This window comes from Sinohyriopsis cumingii, chromosome 4 (assembly GCF_028554795.1).
Source record: "Sinohyriopsis cumingii isolate HCF-2022 chromosome 4, ASM2855479v2, whole genome shotgun sequence".
Classification (NCBI taxonomy): domain Eukaryota; kingdom Metazoa; phylum Mollusca; class Bivalvia; order Unionida; family Unionidae; genus Sinohyriopsis; species Sinohyriopsis cumingii.
Window position 1 is genome coordinate 100040074 of NC_142964.1, and position 23741 is coordinate 100063814.

The 23741-nt window shown below is 35.8% G+C and overlaps 2 protein-coding genes across 11 annotated transcripts in view; one reads left to right on the top strand and one right to left on the bottom strand.

Annotated features, from left to right (window-relative positions):
• The window catches only part of LOC149801765 (FMRFamide receptor-like), a 146124-nt gene extending 125261 nt beyond the window's left edge, over positions 1-20863 (top strand). For 2 of the 4 annotated variants that reach the window (XM_089956102.1, XM_089956104.1), the window contains exon 2: positions 19239-20863. In XM_089956102.1, coding sequence (XP_089812228.1) covers positions 19363-20706 — 1344 coding nt within the window. In that variant the 5' untranslated portion in view covers positions 19239-19362 and the 3' untranslated portion in view covers positions 20707-20863. Of the gene's footprint in view, positions 1-11783; positions 11904-12709; positions 12953-19238 lie in introns of those variants that run through there. The other 2 variants (XM_089956103.1, XM_089956100.1) reach the window with 2 other exon arrangements.
• Positions 1-23741, bottom strand: part of LOC149801763 (focadhesin-like) — a 596289-nt gene that overhangs the window by 535856 nt on the left and 36692 nt on the right. The gene's annotated exons all lie outside the window — the stretch shown is intronic.

The window sequence follows — 23741 nt, forward strand, 5'->3', positions numbered from 1 at the left end:
GTCCCCAGACTACTATGGTGAGGACATTAATGTTAACAGTAATTAATTCTACCACTAGTAAGGCGGTGTTGTCAAGTCACTGGGCAGACATGAACAGTAACCAGGTTTCATGTCCCTATTGTAAAAAGCATTAGAGGAAAACTGCAGCAAATGGGTTTGAAAAAAATTATAAGTAACATTTACCTAGAAGATGTGTGTGTATGTGTGTGCCCATGTGTGTTTGTGTCTGTGATCGATTTAGATTTTTAATGTAGCTTTAACAATTTTTCAGTCATATCGCTACAATGTCTGCAATGTGGCAGTTTATAGTGATGTCTTGCACTGGGGCATCATGCCACAGACATATAGCATGATGTCCCACCCAGTCACACTATCATGACACCAGGCTGACCAGTCCTAACACAAATCTCTCAATGCTGAGCGCCTAGTGAGGCAGCTGTTAGTACCATTTTTATAAGTCTTTGGTATGACCTGGGTTTGAACCCGCGGCCTCATGCATCCAAGTCGGACAATTTAACCATTAGGCAACTGGAGTGGTCTAATAATAATAATAATAAACTCCCTTGAGGCCCTCTACTATATATATATATATATATATATATATATATATATATATATATATATATATATATATATATATATATATATATATATATATATATATATATATATATATATATATATATATATATATATATATATATATATATATATTAAAGTGACTATGAACAGTGCAAAACTAGTATCTAATAGCTAGCCTGAGCACTTTCGACTCTTAATGAGTTTTTTTCAAAGGCAAATACAAAACATAGACAATACAAACAAATAAAACAGACAAACCATTGTCTTTGTACATCTTTTGCATGTTTTGTTTTTTCAACAAAAGGCTGATAGGTTATCATTTATCCTGGCCTACCATCCAGACAACCCCAAAGTAGGTAAAATCATTGGGAAGCACTGGCCCATCATGGAACGTACTAAAGTTAATACTCCTGAACAAACCTGTAGTAGCCTACCGGAGACCAAAAATCCTCAAGGACATCCTGGTCAGGGTGAAGCTAACGCCAATCACTATCTAAGATTACTAGTCAATCTGTCCTCTATGGTAATAAAAGGTACAAAACCTGCCAACATGTGATAGAAACCAGGACATTTTCTAGCACAGTGACTAGAGAAAAACTGAACATACAGGGATCAAACAAAACGTGCAAAACAGAGAATGTAATTTATCTCATCACATGTAAGATCTGTAGCATCCAGTATGTCAGAGAAACTGAAAAACTACACAAAAGGATCAACCTTCATAGATCTGATTGGATGACAAAGAAGCTGTACAGAAGCCCGGTCGCAGAACACTTCTACCATGGCCACACTTTCAGTGATATAACACATAGCATTTGCTCACAATCCCAAATGGAGTTCCAAAACCAGGACAGAAAAGGAATCTTACTTGATACGCCACCTTAGAACATTGAAACCAAGTGGTTTAAACCAAGAAGACTAGAAAAAGACAGCCATTCACAAATAAAATTACCTGTTTGCAGCTGTCTTTTCAATGATTCTCTAAATTTGCTTTTTATAATCACCCAATAACCTATAACTACAACTATAACAATGAAATATCCGGGATATAATCTGCGCAAACATAAATTTACATAAAATAACAGATGACGCTATGGCTCCTCGATTTCAAGGTCAATATAAAATATCTTTCATCATCCGCAACAAGTCATAGTCATGTAAAGTTTTACAAAGACAACGGTTTGTCTGTTTTATTTGTTTGCCTTGTCTATGTTTTGTATTTGCCTTTGAAAAAGACTCATTAAGAGTCGAAAGCGCTTAGGCTAGCTAGATACTGGTTTTGCATTGTTCGTAGTCAGTTTATTGCATTTATCTTAATCAATCCCTGACAAACGTGATCCCTTGCACTGGATCCAGTGCACCTGAAAGGACTGTTATTCGCCATATGATTTGTATTCTTTATGTATATATGTATATATATATATATATATATATATATATATATATATATATATATATATATATATATATATATATATATATATATATATATATATATATATATATATAGTACAAATGACTTTCATCAATATCTCCCAGTGTACCGGAACACAGCAGTTAATGATCACTTCTGCCTTGACAAAGAGCCTTGAATACTACCGTATTTACCGCACATGTTGGGACACGATAAAATAATTATTTTTTGTCCTGTCCCAGAACTTACAGTGAAACATTTTTTTCATTTTGGTCATATGTCCCAAGACTTAAGAAACGAAATAAATTTGTATTGCATTTGTGCTTGCCCCCCCCCCCACTGCACGTTGCAATAAAATTGATAAATAAAATGCTTAATTGATAATAAAAAGAAAGAAACTAACCTTGTGTTCTTATCATTAATTCCTTTTTTCAACATGAGCATTAAAGAATAAAATATTTCCACGAAATCCGTATAAGTGGCGTAGGCTTCCATACTGTAGCGCGTATCAATTATGTCTGATACCACACACCATGTTGTTCATTGACATGAACATTGAGAAACAATTGTGTGTGGTTGTGCTCAAAGGTTTGAACATGTTATCCGACTGAAAACTGGAGCCAACAAAATCGCAAACAAGAGGGAAATATTCTACTGATATCATGAAGACGCCATACACGCATGACACGGTGTTAGGTGGAAAATAATCAAGATTGAATTATATCCAGGTCTACTGTATGACAGTATGTCGCAAATAAAAATCGTCATTTGCAATACATTCACTTGAGTGCAAGTGACTATCTTTTCACAAGCTTGGGTTACAAAATTATCCTTACTATTTACCCGCAGACACCAGTGCTCCTTTGTATTAATTGTAACCACATATGCCAAGCACACAGAAGCCCTGGTGGTGAATAAACACGACTGGCAGCAAGCAGTTAACTCCTTCTTTGAACCTACCGACACAACGTCAAAGACAAAAGGTTATTTTTATTACAAAGCAAGCCGATCTCAGAAGCCGACATTGGTTACTTTTTTTTGTAAAGGATATAAATACAAAGATTATTTTATTGCAAAGCAAGCCGACATCAGAAGCTGACTATGGATTCTGTGAAGTGAGCCAATTTTCTTTTTTGAATACAGTATACAAAGACGTCCGAGATATGGAAGTAAACTTGGGTTCATTTTCAACTGTATTCACGGGAATTTTGAAAATAAATTGAAACAATGGAACAAATTTTAAAGTGACACAATATAGTGCTTTGTGCACAGATGTCTATGAGCCAGCAATATTTGGAGAAAATGAAATCATGTGATGAATTCGTGAAGGCCAGAAGAGAAGCAAATGATTTCGCAAACGAGAGGGAAATAATCAACCGATATATTGAAGAAAACTGCCATTCACGCATGACACGGTGTTATGTGCAAAATAGCCAAGATTAATTTATATCCAGGTCTACTGTATGACAGTATCTCGCAAATAAAAATCATTATTTGAAAACACATTCACTTGATTGCAAGTGACAATCTTTTCGCCGGCACGGGTTAAAAAAGTATCATTACTATTTACCTGCAGACATCAGTGCACCGTTGTATTAATTATTACTACAGATGCAAAGTACATAGAAGCCCTGGTGGTAAATAAACACAACTGGCAGCCAGCAGTAAACTTCTTCTTTGAACTTACCCACAGGACATCAAAGACAAAGGTTATTTTTGTTACAAAGCAAGCAGACTTTTGACATGGAAGCTTATTAATTTTTTTAAAGGCTATCAATACAAAGTTTATTTTATTGCAGAGCAAGCTGACCTCGGAAGCCGACTATGGATTCTTTTAAGTGTGCCGATTTTTTATTTTTTAGCTTTGAATATACAAAGATGACCGAGATATGGAAGCTAACTTTGGTTCCTTTTCACCACTATTCACGAAAATTTTGAAAATAAAGTGAAACAATGGAACAGTTTTTAAAGTTACACAATATATGCTTCATGCGCGAACATCAATGACCCAGCATCATCCAGAAGATTTGGAGAAAATAAAATCACATGATGAATTCATGAAGGCCAAAAGAGAAACAGATCATTTCGCCAACAATATGATTATTAACATGGATGAAACTCTAGTGTACTTTGATCGCATTCCTGGATGGACTGACGATAAGATGGGCATCAAAAGTGTGAGAATTAGCAAGACTAGTGCAGATTTGAAAAAAAAATCTTACTTTTGTTCTTGCAGTTTCCACTTCAGGTGGTGTGTTGCCTCTAACAATTTTTCACAATATGAGAAAGCTAAAAAAGTATTCATGTAGCAAAATAATAGATCGTACGTGTGCAGGAGAAGGGTTGTGTTGATGAGATGCTGTTGCAGCGGATTAAAGAGTTTTATCTCAAGTACACAGTTTTATATTTTTTAAAATAAAATTTCAGCTGGAGAGCAATTTCCGACATGTAATTTTTTAATGATTTAAAAGGTGTCCCACAACTTACGACTCGAAAAAACGATGTGACCCAGAACATACAGTGCACAAAAAAATTACTTTTAAAATTAATGTATGGTGTCCCAACAAATACGGTGTCCCAACATATACGGTAAATACGGTATCTTTAATTTGACACATAAAGCCCATCTTCGCTAGCCAAGGTTCCCATATCGTAACCTATTTACATCTTGTTGGATTGATCTGATACTTCAGTGCTTCAGGTCTATGAATTTTGTTGTATGCAGTGGCAAGCCACCATGTCTAATCAAAGTCAAGTTGTTCCTCCATGATTGAGACAAGGGGTGCACACAACTGGAATGGTGTCATAAAAATAAGTGATTCTCCACTGCCAGTCCTACGGTGTCCTAAGAATACAGAATTTCACATTTACAAGGCACCAAAGATACAGAAATTCACATCTGCCAGCCACCGAAGAATACAGAAATAAACATTTGCATGCCACCTAAGAATAAAGAAATTCACATTTGCACAATTCATCACACCAATGAATCCAGAAATTCATATCTGCAGGCAAGAAAAAGTTAAATTCCCATAAGATAGGACCACTGTTCAGGATTGGAGAAGGTCACCTTACAGTAAGTAATTGGAAGTTAGTCTCATTCCAGAAAAATACATCCACTCCTTTACACAGCAGATGGTACGAAGCAGATGTGGTTGCTGCTGGGGAGTGGTCTTTATTCAGAGTTGGTCACATCAGGAGGGTTTTATTACATGGATACAGATGACTTTAGGAACCAAGAAAATGTGAAAAGAAAATGTGCAAAAGCATGCTAGTTTTGCCTTTACCTCAAAAAATGACAGCCATGGTTAAAATACAGTTTATGTATTTTCATTTGAAAAACATACTGAGTTTTAAATAACTGTTTTGCCCCTGTAAAATCTGGCATACTGATTTGTGGTACAATACATTATATACATCCTTGGGAAGTCAGTAAGGTCACCAAAAATAACTTTTTTTAACTTCATGAAATGAATTGTACACTTTTATAATTACACATTTTAGTTTTTGTAACAAGCATTATGATTAGTTAAACTGCATCATGTGACATAATTATAACTGATTATTACATAACACCAAAACTGATTCACTTTGTATTCAAGTGCACTTCTTTTGTGCCTTGACAATATCTGTATCTAAACCAAAATGGTTGACCGCTCTGGTGGCCTAGTGGTTAGAACGTCCGCCTCGGATGCAGGATGTCGTGGGTTCATTCCCTGGCTGACTCATACAAAAAACTTATTTAAAAAAATGGTACTAACAGCTGCCTCACTTGACGCTAAGCATTAAGAGGTTAGTGTTAGGAGTGGTTGGCCTGGTGTCAGGATAATGTGACTGGGTGGGACATCATGCTACATGTCTGCGGCATGATGCCCCAGTGCTAGACATCACTATAAACTGCCACACTGCAGACATCATAGTGACATGAATGAAAATTGTTAAAACTATGTTAAAAATCCAAATCATACACACACACACAAACACCAAAATGGTTAAATTCATTTGGGTTTTTTTCTTCAGATTAGTTATTTTTATTACTATTCATATTTTGCAGTAGTATAAAGTCATGTATCACTCTGCAATTGCTGTTCATACAGTATGAAATAAATTTTGAAGCTTCATGACTTCAAGACCCTGGGGCCCCAGGCAGCTGATTGGTCTAAACAGTTTGCCTTTACCAATCACTCCACCTTTGTCTGTGTGGGTTCAAATCTTGGGCACCGAGTGAGTGAGCCAATGTCGTTATAAGAGAAAGCTTGCCAGCAGTTTCGCAAGGGTTGGTAGTTCTTACCACAGTTTTCTCAGGTTCTTCCCCCACCAAATATACTGGCTGCCTTGTATATCCTATAGTGTGCTCAAAAATGGCATTAGGGTCACCTACAACAACTTCATGACCGTAAAACATGCACATGCTTATTTCTCTATTTTTATATCACTGGAGCCACTTCAACTGCTTATTTGTGAAAAGAATTGCCACAATTAGTCACAACAGCTTCCTTTTAATCATCTTAGAAAACAAATAAATGTTAAAAAGCAATAAAATGCAACCATGGGGGATGGGAGGGAGCACAACTTTTTTAACAGATTCTTGTCTATAATGTTATCTAAAGAAAACATATTTTAAATCTGTAAACATGGGAAAAATAATAAATAATCTTCTAGAACAAAAAGAGCTCAAAGTGCACACAATAAACAACATATAGATGTCTGAAGTCAATCAAGTTTCTTATTGACAGACAGCAAAAAATGCAACTTTAGAAGGCTGGAGACAGCCAGACATACACGAATCCTGTCTAGATCATATATCACATCTCAGACATTTACGCATTTTAGTAGTCTATGGGGACCAATGGAGTTATTTATTTTAGTAGTCTACGGGGTCCAATGGAGTTATTTATTTTAGTAGTCTATGGGGTCCAATGGAGTTATTTATTTTAGTAGTCTATGGGGACCAATGGAGTTATTTATTTTAGTAGTCTATGGGGACCAATGGAGTTATTTATTTTAGACCTCCACAGAAATTTATGTGATTATGGCACAGTATACAGTACTATTGTTTCATAAGGCTACATAAAATTTTCTGATGATGTTAACATACTGTTGTTTCACAAGACTTTGCAAGTTTTTGTTTATATCGACATTACACAAACAAGATGAATGCAGGCTGGGAAGGAAGGGTTTGTTATACAACTAGTGGAAAACAGTCTTAAACGAAAGTGTGGATAAAATTGCATATTCATCCGATGCAGTTACACACAAAATCAAAAGTACATAATAAATTGATGTTGGAAACATTGAATGACAAAGCACAAACATGTCTTCGATGTTGTTTCATTTGGTAGATTAATTTCTTACTTTTCAAAGATGGAGATAAAAGAGTTAAAAAAAAAGGAGGATTGTTTGAGTACCATGTTGATATAATTTTTGCAAGATAAATATCCAAGTTCAACAATGATATAAAGTAAGGATTTCAAAATGAATACTTTTTGCTACCAATATTGAAAATGCTTTGCCATGTAACTGTCAGAGATGAGCAATGATTGAAAATAACAGCAATAGTTACCACAGTATTCAGTAATAGGATATTAGAATACATGCTGAACATATTCAATCAAGGAAAAGGTATTCAACAATCTATTTGACAATATGAACCCTCTACTTACTCAAAAATGACTGTGACTACTTAATAGTAAGTGCATATATCTTATGTCAAGTGTTTAGGTTCGAATAAACAGTAACACAAGAAAGAGTGAAAACCACAAGCTTTGAAAAAATATGATAGTTTATTTCCCTGGAAAAATTCTGTAAAAATGAAAATATATGAACTTATGGTTTTATAGAATCAAATCCAAAAATAATCCAAGAATAAAATTTTTGTAGTCCTAATAACAAAATGTTCAAATGATTTCACGTTCGAATCCCAATGAAGAATCCAAGATGGAAGACAATGACGTATGCTGCAATCTGTAATGCTGAAGTCTACAGTTCCTTGTAGAAACAAGAATTATCACTCTGGTTTCTGATAGCTGAATAAACATTTATAAAAAATGTTCTTGTTCCACAATATTACATGAGCACATGTATTTTCCAGAAAAATAACAGAATTAATCCTTTTGAATCCTAGTAATTTGAAATAAATCTAAAACAAGTAATCTGAAATAACTACAAACAGCACAACATACAACTAACAGTTTAACAGCCCAGTTTCTACTCAAATTAATTCTCCAAAACATGGGTTATATAGTATTCTTAACGTAAACAAGGGGTCACATGATAATCTTCTTGAAGGGTATAGAAGGTAAGTAGTTGTTACAGATCACGTTTACCCAGTGTGACCCTGATGAAAACCAATCATTTTACTCTAAGAAATAAAAAAAATAAAAATTGTTTACATCTTAAAGACAAAGTCCCATCATGACCTCAAAAACAACCAATCATTTTAAAATAAAATAGAACTTGTTTACAATGGTTGCTACAAATTCTGAAACAAGGTCAGGATTTAGATCAACATCTGGTGTTTATGAATTAACAGTCAAAGTCAAACTATTTTCTGAAGAAAGTATCATCTCTAGTGAATAAATTAACATTACAATATCATGTAAAAACTGACAAACAATTAAATTGAAATAAATATATATTAAATCTGATATAATTAAATCAAATATACATAACATATATCTATGAACTTACTGAAATTTACCAAATAACCAAAAGGGATACACACTTTGCTATGATCACATCTGCACCATTATGTAAAAAGACAAAGATAATAAAATAGAATTAGGATACAGGTGCAGGATATAATCTACAACATTTATTCAACAATGCACTGACACTTAGGTAATTGAACAATTCAAAATACTATCATACAAAGCAGTAACCAATGTGGCGAGATCTTTGTTGCTAACAGTATTGGTCTAAGGTACACATTTCTATCTTTCAAATAATTTATTTATTTAAAAGACAAATACTAAATAGGTTTTCTGGGTTACAAGTTTTGGGGTTACTTATCCAACCATTTGGGGTGACTTATCCAACCACCCTGGGGCGACTTATCCACATATGTTGGGACAAGTTCTCCCAGGGGTGAGTTCTAACTGTACCCAAAATTACTCTGGAATGTTTATCATTTATAGGCGTACAAGTTTGTTGTTGTTGAAGGGTTTAATGCCATTTTTCTGCGATAAAGTAATTATTTTTTCCAGTCCCAGAACTTATGTGAAACTTTGTTTCCTCAAGTATATGTCCCAAAACTAAAGAAACAAAATAATTTTGTGTTGAATTGGTGCTCCCCCCCCCCCAAATGCACAGTACAGTAAAATTGATAAATATAATTAGACTTACCAAGTCAAAGTTTGATTGTAATTTCATGAACCCCATAAGTGTCTTAGTGATCACATGAGATGATGCTGGTCACGAGGCTTATCAGTCTTAAGAGCAAAGAAATGGAAACCTCAATGTCTTGTTGGGTGGGAAGTATTAAGGGTGGCATGTGATCACTAAGGCACTTATGGGGTTCATGAAATTACAATCTGGCATAATTGGCCCTGCAACATCCACATGCAAGTCGACGTCCCCTTTTTCATGCATAGTGTCCAAATCCTTTTCAAAATGACCAATGTGTGCTGATCCTGCAGAAACCGCAGTTGATGCGCTTTGCATTTGGGCTTTACTAGCAACACTGGCCAAGATCTTTTCCATTTTTGTCATGCCCACATGCATTTTGGACACAACATATGCGTTTTGTGTCCACAACTGACATTCCATGGCTAATTCTTTATCCAGGGTAGAAACATTAATTGTTTGGGAGGAAATCACGTGACTTGCACCAGTAGCAGACAATGACATCACATCTTTTTGTAATGGTCGACCTAATGTAGCTTTTCCCAGCTGCCCAACATGTGCCTCTCCAGACCTCACATCTATGGAGGCAGTTGCTGATGGCAAACACACTCATTTCCCCATCAAACCAGTTTTGGAAACCATACTTACATCATCTGTGACGTTTCCTTTGCATTTTAGACAATTTATAAGTATTTCACTCTTTAAGCCTGTCCCCTCTGGGACCTGCCTTGGAAGGTTCACATTGTTCACTGTCTTGAAGTTGAATTTCAGTGAAAACTCGCAAAAGTTGGGAAACTATCTGCAACACTTTGCCTCTGAATGCACAAAACTGATGACTGCAAAACTTTTCTTCTGAAGTCATAAATTAAGCTGTTAAATTTTTTATGTTTTCTTCTTAAATTTGCTCACAAACTGTACATTTCCATGCAACCATTGCTCTGATCAGCCATGTGACCAGCATCATCTCATGGGATTATGTGGCATTTATGGGGGAAGTGAAATAGATAAACAAAACACTTATTTGAAAATGAAATGAAAGAAACTAACCTTGTATTGATATCATTTATTCCTTCATTTTTTCATCATGCATAATTTACTGAAGAAAGATATATTTCCACAAACTCTACATGTGTAGCAGATGCCAGCTGGCATTTGAATCCTTACTATAGTGTGTATTGCTTATGTCAGAAAACAAAGCCTCAAAAGAGATGGGAATATCACCCGATTGCTTGAAGGCACCTGCCATTCACGCATCATATGTTATAAGGTGCAAAATACCAAGATTGTATTGTTTCCAGGTTAACTATATGACAGTACCTTGCAAATAAAAAAAATCATTATTTGAAAAAACATTCACTGTAAATGCAAATGATAATCTTTTCACTAGCATGGGTTAAAAAAGTATTATTAAAGCAAGTTATTGCTGTGCATGCTATTTACCCTGCAAATATAATTGCCTGTTTGTATCAATTATGATTACATATTGCAGACAAATAGAAGCCCAAGTGATGAATAAATACAACTGGCAGCGAGCAATAAGCTCGATGCTTAAAGCTACTGACAGGATATCAAATACAACAGTTATTTTATTACCAAGCAATCTAACCATGGAAACTGACTGGATTCTTTTAAGTGTGCTGATTTTTCTTTTATGAAGTTGGCCAATATAAAGAAGTCAACGTTGGTTTCTTTGGATTCTTTTAAGTGTACCAATTTTTTTTTAAAAACAAAATCAGCCAACATAGAGAATCTAGCATTGATTCGTTTTTACCTGTTTTAATGGGAACTTTGAAAATAAATTGAAACAATGGAACAGTTTTGAAAGAGACACAATCTATAGCACATTGTGCACACATCGATATAAGGCTGAACAGTAAATTAGTTTTCAATAGTTTCATCTAAATGTTCTTTATCCATAGCCTATTGTTTTATTTTTTGACAACAAGAAGCATGTATTTCATCTTGTGGGGATAAATGTACATCATTTCTGGTTGGCATCCTCTATAGGTGGGAAATTGTAGCTAAAAGGAAGTAACAGCATTGTATAATTCTATTTCAAGTAATTAAATGTTTTCTTCTTTACACTTCATACATTTTTTATTCTTTTTGTGCAAGTATAACTACTTTTAATCATGTAATGTAAATCTGATGTAAAAAGAAAAATGTTAGAGTATGGCCGGTGACCTTTAAAGGGTACAAAGAATATTATCCTGAAAATATTTATTTACCTGGAATGGCTGCAAAGTCACTCTAAACTATGACCAACCTAAACCAAAATGAGATAAGACCCACCTAAAACAAGATGAAATGAACTGATTTATACATGTATTTCTAATGAAGAGATACAAACTTGTGTATCAGTTTAACATGCAGACTTCCAACTGTGTCAACATCAAGTTATCTCACTTGCCTATGCCATTTTTACCACTGAAGTTACAAGAGGTATGCAATAAAACTGCATCACCAGACAGGTCAAGTGAGAACTCAGTGGACTGTAAGCTATTTGATGATCCTCAGGAAGAGCTAAACAAGAAATCACAGTCAATTGGATGCCCAGGCCAAAGTATGTCTGGTTCTGCTTATATTACCGAATTTATTTTGTTCCTGCTGACCCTACATTTCTTTTGGATGTGTGATGTGATGTGATGTGATGTGATGTGATTTTGATTTTTAAAGTAGCTTTAACAATTTTTCAGTCATATCGCTATGATGTCTGCAATGTGGCAGTTTATAGTGATGTCTAGCACTGGGGCATCATGCCACAGACATGTTGCATGATGTCCCACCCAGTCACATTATCCTGACACCAGGCCGACCAGTCCTAACACTAACCTCTTAATGCTGAACGCCAAGCGAGGCAGCTGTTAGTACCATTGTTGTAAGTCTTTGGTATGACTTGGCCGGGGATTGAACCCACGACCTCCCACATCCGAAGTGGACGCTCTAACCACTAGGCCAATGGAGCGTTCATTTCTTTTGGAGAAAAAAAATTGGAAAAAAAGAGGAACAAAATTTTGAGAGAGAAAAAAATTTAACAAATGGATGTAACTATGCTTAAAGTTATATTTATTATGTGACTGTCACTTATTTTCTAGTTTATACTTCATTTAAATCTGTCCAACTATATAAAAAAAGATTGTACCGACCTAGCTACACAATTATTTTTTCATTGTAACCAGAACTAGACATTTTTTTATTTGGCCTAACATGTCAAATGTTTCTAACTTGGATATTAGGAACTTCAGGGAAAAAATACAAGCAATAAAATTGTTCCTTCATAAAGTTCTGGGAATATGTTTCACAAAGCCCATCAGCAAGGATCAAATTCTTAACAAAAACTGTTATTCTGATACAAGATTTTAAAATACACTGTCGCTGCTTCTGAAAGTCAATCAATATATGACACAGGCTGGCTATTGCGATGTAGAACCAGCCTAGTTGTACAAAGTTTCAAGGTGGTTCATTGAGCATCAGAAAGCCAGTAACAACACACTGAATCTGACAGTCTAAAGAGAGTGCTGGCCACAGGGGAGGCTGAATGACATTTTAAATCAGCATTCAGAAGAACTGTGAAATACTTTTGGATTTTTGGAGTTATTTTTTCAAGGAAATGTAAGTTATCATTCATTTATGGTTTGTAATGTAACAAAAAAATATTTTCTGCAAAACATAATTTAAAAGTTATAATTAACAAATTCATAACTTAACCATTCAAAATATCCACTGATAATAGAGTCATTTTAAACTTTAAATTAAATTTCCATTGACATTTGTCTGCGAAGGATGCTCTTGATACAACATGTTTATTTCTGACACCTTTCAACAGAGAAAGCAAAAAAAAATAGGGAAAAATAAAATAAGACAAACATGACACAAGTAAAACTTTGTAACTATTTATCAGTATATCAATTCTAAATCCTTTTGATTTTTCTTTGTTAAATGAAATCTATAATCACAATTATACTAAGCATAATTATAAGAATAAAACAGTTCTCACATTTTCTCAAAATATGTAAAATTATAGTTTAGTATCCAAGTATATTGTTTTTGAATTTTTACTATCACCTTTTGCTGAATCTCTGGTTTACAACCCCACCCAACAAAGCATGGCTGGCATTGTTTTCATTGCTCACAACACTGTGTCACTTTTTACTAATTGGAATGTCTTTCAAGTATCATTTGCTCTTAGACAACTTTTTAAACCTATCATTAATTTTAATTTGGACAATATCTCTACTTTTCCCAGTCATGTAATAGAGAAGGAAGAGGTCATTTTATTTACAAATTCAACACATGTAAAAGATATTTGATTCATGGGTTTCAATATAAAACAAAAGCCATTTGCAAAACAGAAGAAAAAAACCTACACCTGCCTACCATTAGATGCTAGACAATCATTGTTTCTTCAAAATTTCAAGGTTATAATAGCAAGATATGCATTATGTGTTCACACCTGGAATGCTAGTTTTGTCCAACTCATGATGAGTGTCTCCCAAGGTGCAGTTTCACTATTCAGCTGCCAATACTCTGTGTACAGTTATGTGGAACAAGGTTACACTACATGTAAAATCTGCTGAAAATATTACAGTATTTAAGAAGAGATATCATGAGCATGTATGTGTTTCTAAGGGATAACAGAATTTAGCATTTTAATACTGAACACATTAAAATGAACAGTAATTATTTATATCTTTCATATAATGCACATTGTTATACTCTCCTTACTACCGAGTGGTCTAAAGCGCTCTCCGTTACAGATCACTGCCATCTCACCTCTGTCTGTGCCGGTTTGAGTCTCGGATTCAGCCAATGTGGGTAAGTGAGAAAGCTTGCTAGTAGCTTCTCGTGGTTCGGTGGTTCATTCCGGGGTTTTCCCGGGTTCTTCCTCCACCATTAATACTGGCCACCATGTATAGCCTATCGTGTGCTGAAAAATGGCGTTAAACCCCACAACAACTCTCCTTACTAGGGCCTCAAGGGAGAACAGCCCTTGACTAAATGAGTCACCCTTTATATGTAAAGTATACTTCTTCTTCTTCTTCCTCTTATTATTATTATTATTATTGTTATTATTATTATTATTATTATTATTGTTATTATTATTATTATTATTATTATTATTATTAACATTCTTATTAAGCTATGTTAAAATTGTTATAACATCACTTTCAACCAATTTGTATTAAATTCTCACTTGGAACCAAAAATTTAATTCCTGCTAATTGCATGGAAACAGTTTTAGAACAAAAGCATTGATTATAGGGATAACAAGGTGTGTGTTCTAATGTGTAGGCATAGCTTTTCTTAGCTTTGCTGATTTTAGTCAAATGATGTCCACAGTATCAAGTAAACTTGCAAATTTGGGATTTATTAGCCAATAAAAACTGGCTTCTCATCCCATTATATCAGTTATTAATAGAAACACATATAACAGACATACTAATCGACTAATGGCCACCCAACTATGTGTAAAATAATTACATGATGGCTACTGATTGAGTCTGACTGGCATATGATTGAGTTTGACTGGCATATGATTGAGTCTGACTGGCATCTGATTGAGTCTGACTGGCATATGATTGAGTCTGACTGGCATCTGATTGAGTCTGACTGGCATATGATTGAGTCTGACTGGCATCTGATTGAGTCTGACTGGCATCTAACTGAGTTTGTCTGGCACCTGATTGAGTCTGACTGCATCTAACTGAGCCTGACTGGCATCTGATGAGTCTGACAAGAATTAAGTGGGTCAACAAAATCTTTATGACAGATTGCCATTTATTGAATTTTCGGTTGTCAAGTGGGTGGATCTGAATCACTAGCCTTAAAGCCCTAGAAGGCAAGTTGAAAATTTAGTTGGGTAAGTATATAAAAAATGAGTTTTATACAGAACATGAAGAACAAGAAATGTCCTCATATAAGATGGATTCCCATCCATGGTACTTGAAATGACCTAACTTCAAACCTTGAGGTTCAGATTAAAACTTCCTTCATTTCACCATGTACTTTGGCCAAATGACTTAAATTGAGCACAGAGGAAACTATACATTGTTGGGATTTCAGCAGCAGGTAGTGCGAAGATTACAATATGGTAATTCTAAAAAGACAAAATATTGAATCAAGAGCCACTAACACAAACAATCTATTATTTGTTAGTTGCTAAAACACCACCAAAAACTGACCAAAGCCAATAACGTTCACATTCATAAGCAAACTGACACATTAAAACATGTAGTTGTAAAACTGAGGTTACTGACCCATAGACTTGCTGTCCTTCTGTTTGCAATATACCAAATAACGTGCTTTCTTTCTAATAAGCAAATTGTCATATGAGATGGGGGGGGATTCCCTTTCTGACATCACAATTAATCATGCTCTTTTCAAGTAACGGGTAAGTGACCACAGCTATCTAATTTGATGCGATTTGACTATGCTTTGTTCTGCCAAGTATTATTTCATAAAATTCCAAAACTTCTAAGAACTGAATCAGTTTTTACTCCTATTAATTCTACAACACAGTTCATTTTGTCACTAATTCTGTATCACATATCTACGATTTTTAATTAGTAGAAAAAAGAAATTAATTATGGTGAGTCTGGGACAGGCTTAATAATATTTCATCTACAATGTAGTTTAGTCCATTGAATGGCTGGTTTACAAATTTTTCAAAATGTTTGTATTTTAATTATAATTTAATAACATTTTGCCTGTATTGTGTGTTCTTATGCAAAATATTTTTCACACTGAGGTTGACTTTCATATTACTATTCATCTGACAATGAATAACAACTTCGGTTAGTGAGAAAATCTATTCCAATGCCAAGCCAGACATATTTAACCATAAAAACTATTCCAATGCCAAGCCTGACAGATTTAACCAGAAAAAAACATTCCAATGCCAAGCCTGACAGATTTAACCAGATAAACCCATTACAATGCCAAGTCTTACATATTTAACAAAAAATTATTCCAATGTCAAGACTGACATATTTAACCTGAAAAACTATTTTGATGTCAATCCTGACATATTTAACAAATACTTAAAATATATTATTTCCAAATATTTATTAAATTGAATGCTTTGTATACCAGTCATAATCATTCTGGGAAATGTTTGTATACCAGTCATATTCTTTCTGTGAAATGGGCAACTTTAGAAGTGACAATTTTAACTCTGAGCTGATGTAAGGAAGCAGCAAGTTTCACTCTGCAACTCAAATTGTACCTATGACATATTCCACAACTTGCGTTGAGAAAAGTATATAATTTTCTTAAAAATCTGTATACATGTATGAATTAATTAAAGACAAACATAAGATAAATGCACTGATTTTAGCCTTTGTTAATTTTCCCATCTGATACTATTTGAATGCCAAAATGACCCTATTAGAGAGCAAAGAACCCACACAACCACTCTTAATGTTCTCAAATGCTATTTCCAGTTTCCTAAAAACTTGTATTACATTATCATGACAAGATAATAAAGAATATTGATGATTTGGAGTGTTAATAATTCACATAAAATCAGACGGAAGAACACAACTCCGGAGATGATGATACCATACTAAACATGCAAATACAAATAATCTTTATAATATTTTCCAAATTATATCTTTTTGTATGTCATTAAATAACTTATATTAACATTGGAAACAATATTTAAAATATTATTTTAATTTCCTTTTTAAATGCACTTTCTACTATTATTTCAAATATTATCATCACTGGAACAATATTCAGGGGAGATAGCTACAGTCAGGGTTAGAAATGTAGCTACATTTGAGTTGTTTCCCTTGACATAAAAAAAAATGACGATATATTCTTACATGACGAAGCAATCAAGTATGTTACTATTATAGTAATACATATATATTTGGTAAAAGAGAATGGAAACTATAAGAATAAAGTGACTGAAATCAGCAAAATAAAACAAATTTTCATGGAACATACATATCCATCGATAAAAATGAAATAAATGCAAAACTTAACCATTGTAAGAGATGAACTGGCATTATCATGGTGGGCATTAAAAAACACAAATGCTGAAATCATCTCAAATATTCTTCAGGAATAACAAGACTTTCAAATTTAACATGTGGTGGACATATTGGATGTTACAGTGTCACTATTTTGATTTAGGACCAACAAGACGGCATAACAAATCATCTGGCGGTAACCCCAATACTGACATGAGTTTCCGTTTTGGAAGAAAAAACAAAACAAAGATTTATAAGATGGCTGCCATGGTGGCCATATTGGATCAGATTGGCACCAATACCATTTCACAACAACTAGACATCATAAGAAATCATTTGGTAGACATCATAAGAAATCATTTGGTGAAAGCACAATGTGGATATAACCAGCCATCTAGGACAAGGTTTTCAACATGGCCTTTGTGACAGCCACATTAGAAGTCAGATCAGCACTCTTTTCTTTTACAACCTACTGGACATGGTAAAAAAAATAATTAAAACCAATTGTTTCAGGATAAGTAGTGGATCACAGTGGTGATGATGCTTAATGTTTGGACATTACCATTTTTATTTAGGACCAACAAGACTTCATAAAATGTTTCTTTTTAGTGAAAAAGAAAACCATGCTGATATAACCATCCATTCATAAACAGTGGTAACAATATTTTTGAAATGGCTACTATGGTAGTGATACTGGATATAAGATAAGCACTATTTTAACTTACAACCATCAGAAGAAGTCTTCTGGTGAAAACCATGGCAATATTAATTTTTATTTAGCAGGAATAGGAATAACAACATATTTAAGATGGCCACTGTGCAGCCATACTGGATATCAGGTTGTCACCATTTTCATTTATGACCAAAATGCACATCATAAAAAGTCTTCTAAAGGACAAATATGTTGTTTACAAATGATTCCCATACCTCCCCCCCCCACCAGCAATTTAATAATGGAACAACATGTGGAAAATGTTCCCATAATATTGAACAACACATGGGATTGTTTCCATAACTGGGACTACACACTGCATACTGTAACTTTCAGCCAAAATATCTCAGGCACAAATCCTATGATGATGCTGGTCAAATTTTACTGGTGACTTTCTTTTATGATAAGTCTGTAAAACTAAATATCGTTTTGATGCATTAGAAAATATTTTCTACTACAATTGAGTATTAGTGGGTCAACGAAAAAATGTCAGCATGGCCAACAATGGTACAGTTAATAACAGAAATGTAAGGATTTACATAATATTGCTTATTCTATCACGTAGCTAATTCTATCATGTCTACATCTGAGGTTTTGAACCTGAGCTTGAGATCAGTGCTAAACAGTTTTCTGATTAAGGGTCTAGACTGGAAGCAAACTTGGTCCAGCACAGAGAGAGAGAGAGATAGAGAGTGTTTGCGCGCGTGCGTGTGATTTGGATCATAAATGGTCCAGCACACAACCATATACTTCAGGTAGCGTGTGTGTATGTATGTGTGTGTTAGTGTCTGTGTGTGTGTTTGTGGGTGTGTGCACATGCGTTTTGGATTTTTAACAATCTTTCAGTCATATTGCTACGATGTCTGCCATGTGGCAGTTAATAGTGATGTCTAGCACTGGGGCATCATGTCACAGACATGTAGCATGATGTCCCACCCAGTCACATTATCCTGACACCAGAATGACCAGTCCTCTCACTAACCTCTTTATGCTGAGTGCCTAGCAATGCAGCTGTTACAACCATTTTTAAAAATCTTTTGTATGACTTGTTCCGGGGTTCGAACCCGCGACCTCCTGCATATGAGGCAGACACTCTAACTACTACACCACTGGAGCGGTCATGTCAGGTAACGAACCTAAGTTGGATTTTTTTTATTGTTATATATGGGAAAATACATAATTAATTTACAAACTTTTCTCTTTTTTGCAGGTCTTTACTCTTGGTGATGCTGTCAGCTAGAAAAGAAAGAGTTATCACCATGGTATGCCTTGAAAGAAGCAGTGTGATCGCAAGTTAATCACATTCACATAGCACGTTTCCTCCAATCCTCGAGATGAGTAGTTATATTAACTTCAGTAAAAACCATCAAAACAAGTCATTGGACATGGAATGGTACAAAGGCAACTTGACACTTCTGACCCCAAACACTAGCAAATCATCTGCCAATGAAGCTGAGACTTTGGTGGAATATTATCTGAATGGTGTTCTTGGAATAACTGTTATATTTCTTGGACTATTTGGAAATTTGCTGACCACTGCAGTTTTAACAAGACGGACAATGAAATCTTCAACAAACTGCTTTCTTGCAGCATTGGCGCTGTGGGATATGATGGTACTACTTAGCACCCTCTTTCTTATAACATTACCTCAACTGTCTGCTAAATATTCAAAAACTGTATTTCCATACATTGTCGCATACTTCTATCCTTTAGCGCTAGTGTCCCAAACAACAACTGTTTGGATTACAGTCTCGTTCACAGTGGAGCGATACATTGCTGTCTGCCATCCTCTAAGGGCAGCAAGCATGTGTACAATAGCTCGTGCTCGAATAGTTATTTTTATGGTGTCATTAGTTTCATTCATCTACAATCTGTGCCGATGGTTTGAATACAGAATTGTTACAACAGAAAAGGTGACAGACGGAAATCAAAAGGAAATAACTGTTTCATTTGAACAAACTAAACTAGGATCAAACAAAATGTATAATGAGATTTATTTTCTGTGGATGTACTTATTCATCATGTTTGTTATTCCACTGACAACACTGGCTGTGCTTAACACATTTCTCATTCGAGCAGTAAAAAGGTCACAAAAGCAACAACGGGATATGAATGTTCGTCAATCAAGAGAAAACAATGTTACGATCATGCTCATTTCCCTGGTGATAGTTTTTATGATCTGTCAGGTCCCAGCACTGATCTACAATGTAGCGTACTCCATCAATTATGAAATAATCAAATCCACCTTGCCCTGGCAAGTGTTATCATCTCTAAGAAATTTCATGGTGACTTTTAACAGTACCATCAACTTTATTCTCTACTGTGCCTTTGGACAGAAATTCCGTCAAGTTTTTGTGCGAACATTTTGTAAATGCTTTCTTAATCAAGATGATTTCACATCACTAACTTACCATGGGACAGCCTTCCAAGCTGAGACCAGCAGAAAGAAATACATAACAATGTTGAAAGGAAAACGTCCACAGCACTGTGCTATTGAGCTCTCCTCAAACATTACTTGCAACACAGTGATAACCAAATATTCCCCAACCATCCATCACCATCCTACTGCAGAAACCAAGCATCTCCTGTCAAATTATCAAAACGGACAATATCGCCAAAGATTACAGGACAAGAACAACTGCTTTTCAAATATGAATGAAGAAAACAAGATTTTGTGATGAGACTAATACACAGTCCCTCACCACTCTTTCAACATCTATTGCAATGAAGAAAATGTATGATGACAATATTATACAAGCTGGCCATTACATCTTCAGTGTTGTACCTTGGTTGAGAAGATAGGAACGTGCTGACTAATAAAGTATACTTCCCAAATGATTTGTTTCTTTTACTTATAAACCTGCTAAGCATGAGACTGCTTTAGATTAAAAAGAAATACTTGGTGACTTTTCATGATCCCATACTTTTTGAAAAAGCATTGAATGATAATGTTATCGCAGTCTGTCCAAAGATGTGTCCATCTATCCATTACCACATCCCCGACTCCCTCCTCAAGAGATTTTGGGAGGGTACCAATGATCCAATGCACAAAAATATAGGGGTTGGGGTTGGGGGGAACTAATTTTAATTATGCAATACAACTGTGCTTATCTGCCAATATTGCTTAGCTAACCTATTTTCATGCCAAAAACTCACTGACCGTTCGTTGTGAATACATCCTCCCACAAAGTAAAGTCAGAATGATCTTTTGCACACCAATCTGTATGTCACATGGTGAAGGTAGATACTACATGTCATCTTTTAACAGATGTCGATTACGCAAGACATGAGAGCAGGGTTGGAGGAGGGCGTTCAGCAATAGTGGCAGGTAAGTAATGCAATAATTTAAATTAATTCCCCCCCCCAAAAAAAACAACAAAAAATAATGTATTTTGATAACAGCAATTACTTATCCTGCCACTATTGCATAGCTGAATTTGTCAGTTAGGTGGGTAGGCTGATGATAATAGGAGAGATCCCTCTATAAAAGGTTGCCACATGTTGTGCCATAACAATGGGACCAGTCAGAAACAAAAACATGAGATGTGTTGCAATGCTCTACCTCCCGAATAGGAAGGAGCAGACCTGCTGTTGCAGTGAACAACCTCCAAAATGGCTGCAGTGCTCCACCTCCCTATTTGGATGGCACAACCTGCTGCTGCAGTGCTCTGCCTAAGAGAAGGGTGCAAACCCCTATTGCTGTGCACCACCTACCTAATGGGAGGGTGCAACCTGCTGTAAAGCAGACAGCTAGTGTCAATAGACAAGGCATGAATCTTACTTCTCTGATTTGCAGAAGCTAGGGCAACTAGGAACACAATTTGAGTGTAAGGTTTTGAAGGAAGCTTTGCTCAATGGCTCAATGATTAATGATCATAAAACACAAGAAAGATTCCATCTGAGCATAAGAGAGTAGGAGACATGTCTATGGAGCTCAAAATACTTAATACTACCAGCAAGGTGCGAATCTGAACCGATTCCTTGCCCTGAGAGAATTTAAGTGTGTTGGAGATGGCAACACAATAGCCCTTGATAGTGGATATTGAACATAATTTGGTCTTAAAAAGGAAGAAAAGGAGATCATCAATGGAAGTTACAGAGGCAGATAGGATCAACATGTTCTATACTGCACCAATCATAGAAGATTCTCTATCTTGTTTAACAGACCTTGAATGTAGAAGCTCTCCTGGCTACAATGATGCAACTGGCAAATCCACCTGAAAACTTTTTCTGGTGGAGAAAATGGCTTGAGACATCCAGTGTTGCAACAGGAGATACCTCCTATGAGGTTGAGACCTGGGCTGATTGATCAACAGGTCTAGGAAATCACTGAACCATATCACTGGGGCCACAGTGGGACAATGAGAATGGTCCAAGCAGTGAAAGTTCTGACCTTAAACAGAACTTGTGGTAACGGTCAGAAGGTGGGAAGGCATTTGCAAATAGGCTTTCACTCTGGAAGCTGAATGCATCTACTGCCCATGCTCTCTGGACCAGGACCATGCAAAAAATGGAAGTTTGTTGTTATGCCCCATCGCAAACAGGTCCACAAGGGGTCTTCCCCATAGGTAGAACAGGGAGTCTGTTACTGAATGGTAAAGAGACCATTCTGTGAGCAAGACTTGGTACATTTTTCTGGCCCATACTGTGGTGAACTTCGATTGCGAAATTCTCTGAGGCTGCGCAGATGAAGAAGTTCCAGACCTCCATGCAAGAGAAGGGGCATGTGTGCCTCCATGACATCGCAGATATGCTGTGATCAACATGTCTGAGGAGGCCATAACACATCGAGCCTTTATTCTGGCAATGTACCCTTGCAATGCTAGAATACTGCTTCCATTCCCAGGGTGTGAAACTGGAGGGACAATTCAGCCTGAATCCAAGCACCATGGAGTATTACATCCTTTGACTTTAATTGGACACACCAACTGCAATCTGACACATAAGCAAACATATAGGAACGGGTATCAGGTGTGTGCATGGGAACCCCATACCAAAGTAAGTGGTAGTGAAAATCTGGTCCTTGAAGGATCAAGTATGATTGAGAATCTTTGTGTGGTTTACACACTGCAATAAAAAGGAGCTGTAGAGGATGCACTAGCTGATGGGGGCAAAATGGACCAAAAACCCTGAGGTGGAAGACCCCACATCCCATAATGGTTCTGGAGTATAATAATAAGGAATGAGGACATTGATGTGGTCCCTGTCACTAGCTGAGTCCTGTGTGTGAATGCAAATCCTACACCAGGTGGAGTGGTAGATGGGGGTAAAGGGTGAAGCTGGGCCCTTGCCCTATCCGCATAACAAAGGGCCAATGAGTGACAGACAGAAAAAACTGATTTATCTCTCTGTGCATCATGGGTGTGGTGTTTTGCCTTCCTAACAGAAGGGGGCAACACGTTGCCAGAAGTAACAGCGATGGTCCAGGAACTCACTGGGTTGCTTACGCGATCAATCCACGTGGAATTATCTATTTAGATTCGTATGGGTTATGTGCAAAACACTCCCATTCCAGTCTGGTATTCAATGCTACCAACACAAACATTAACCAATCCACCAATATGTGGTTATGAAGTTATTAATGTGCTTGACGCGATATCAAAATCAACCAAACCGCCTCACAAAGTCGTGCATGAATATACCTCGGGCCGATCTAACATTTTAAACAATCCTTAAAGAATAATGGTAGATATTTATGGAAGATCTCTCATCG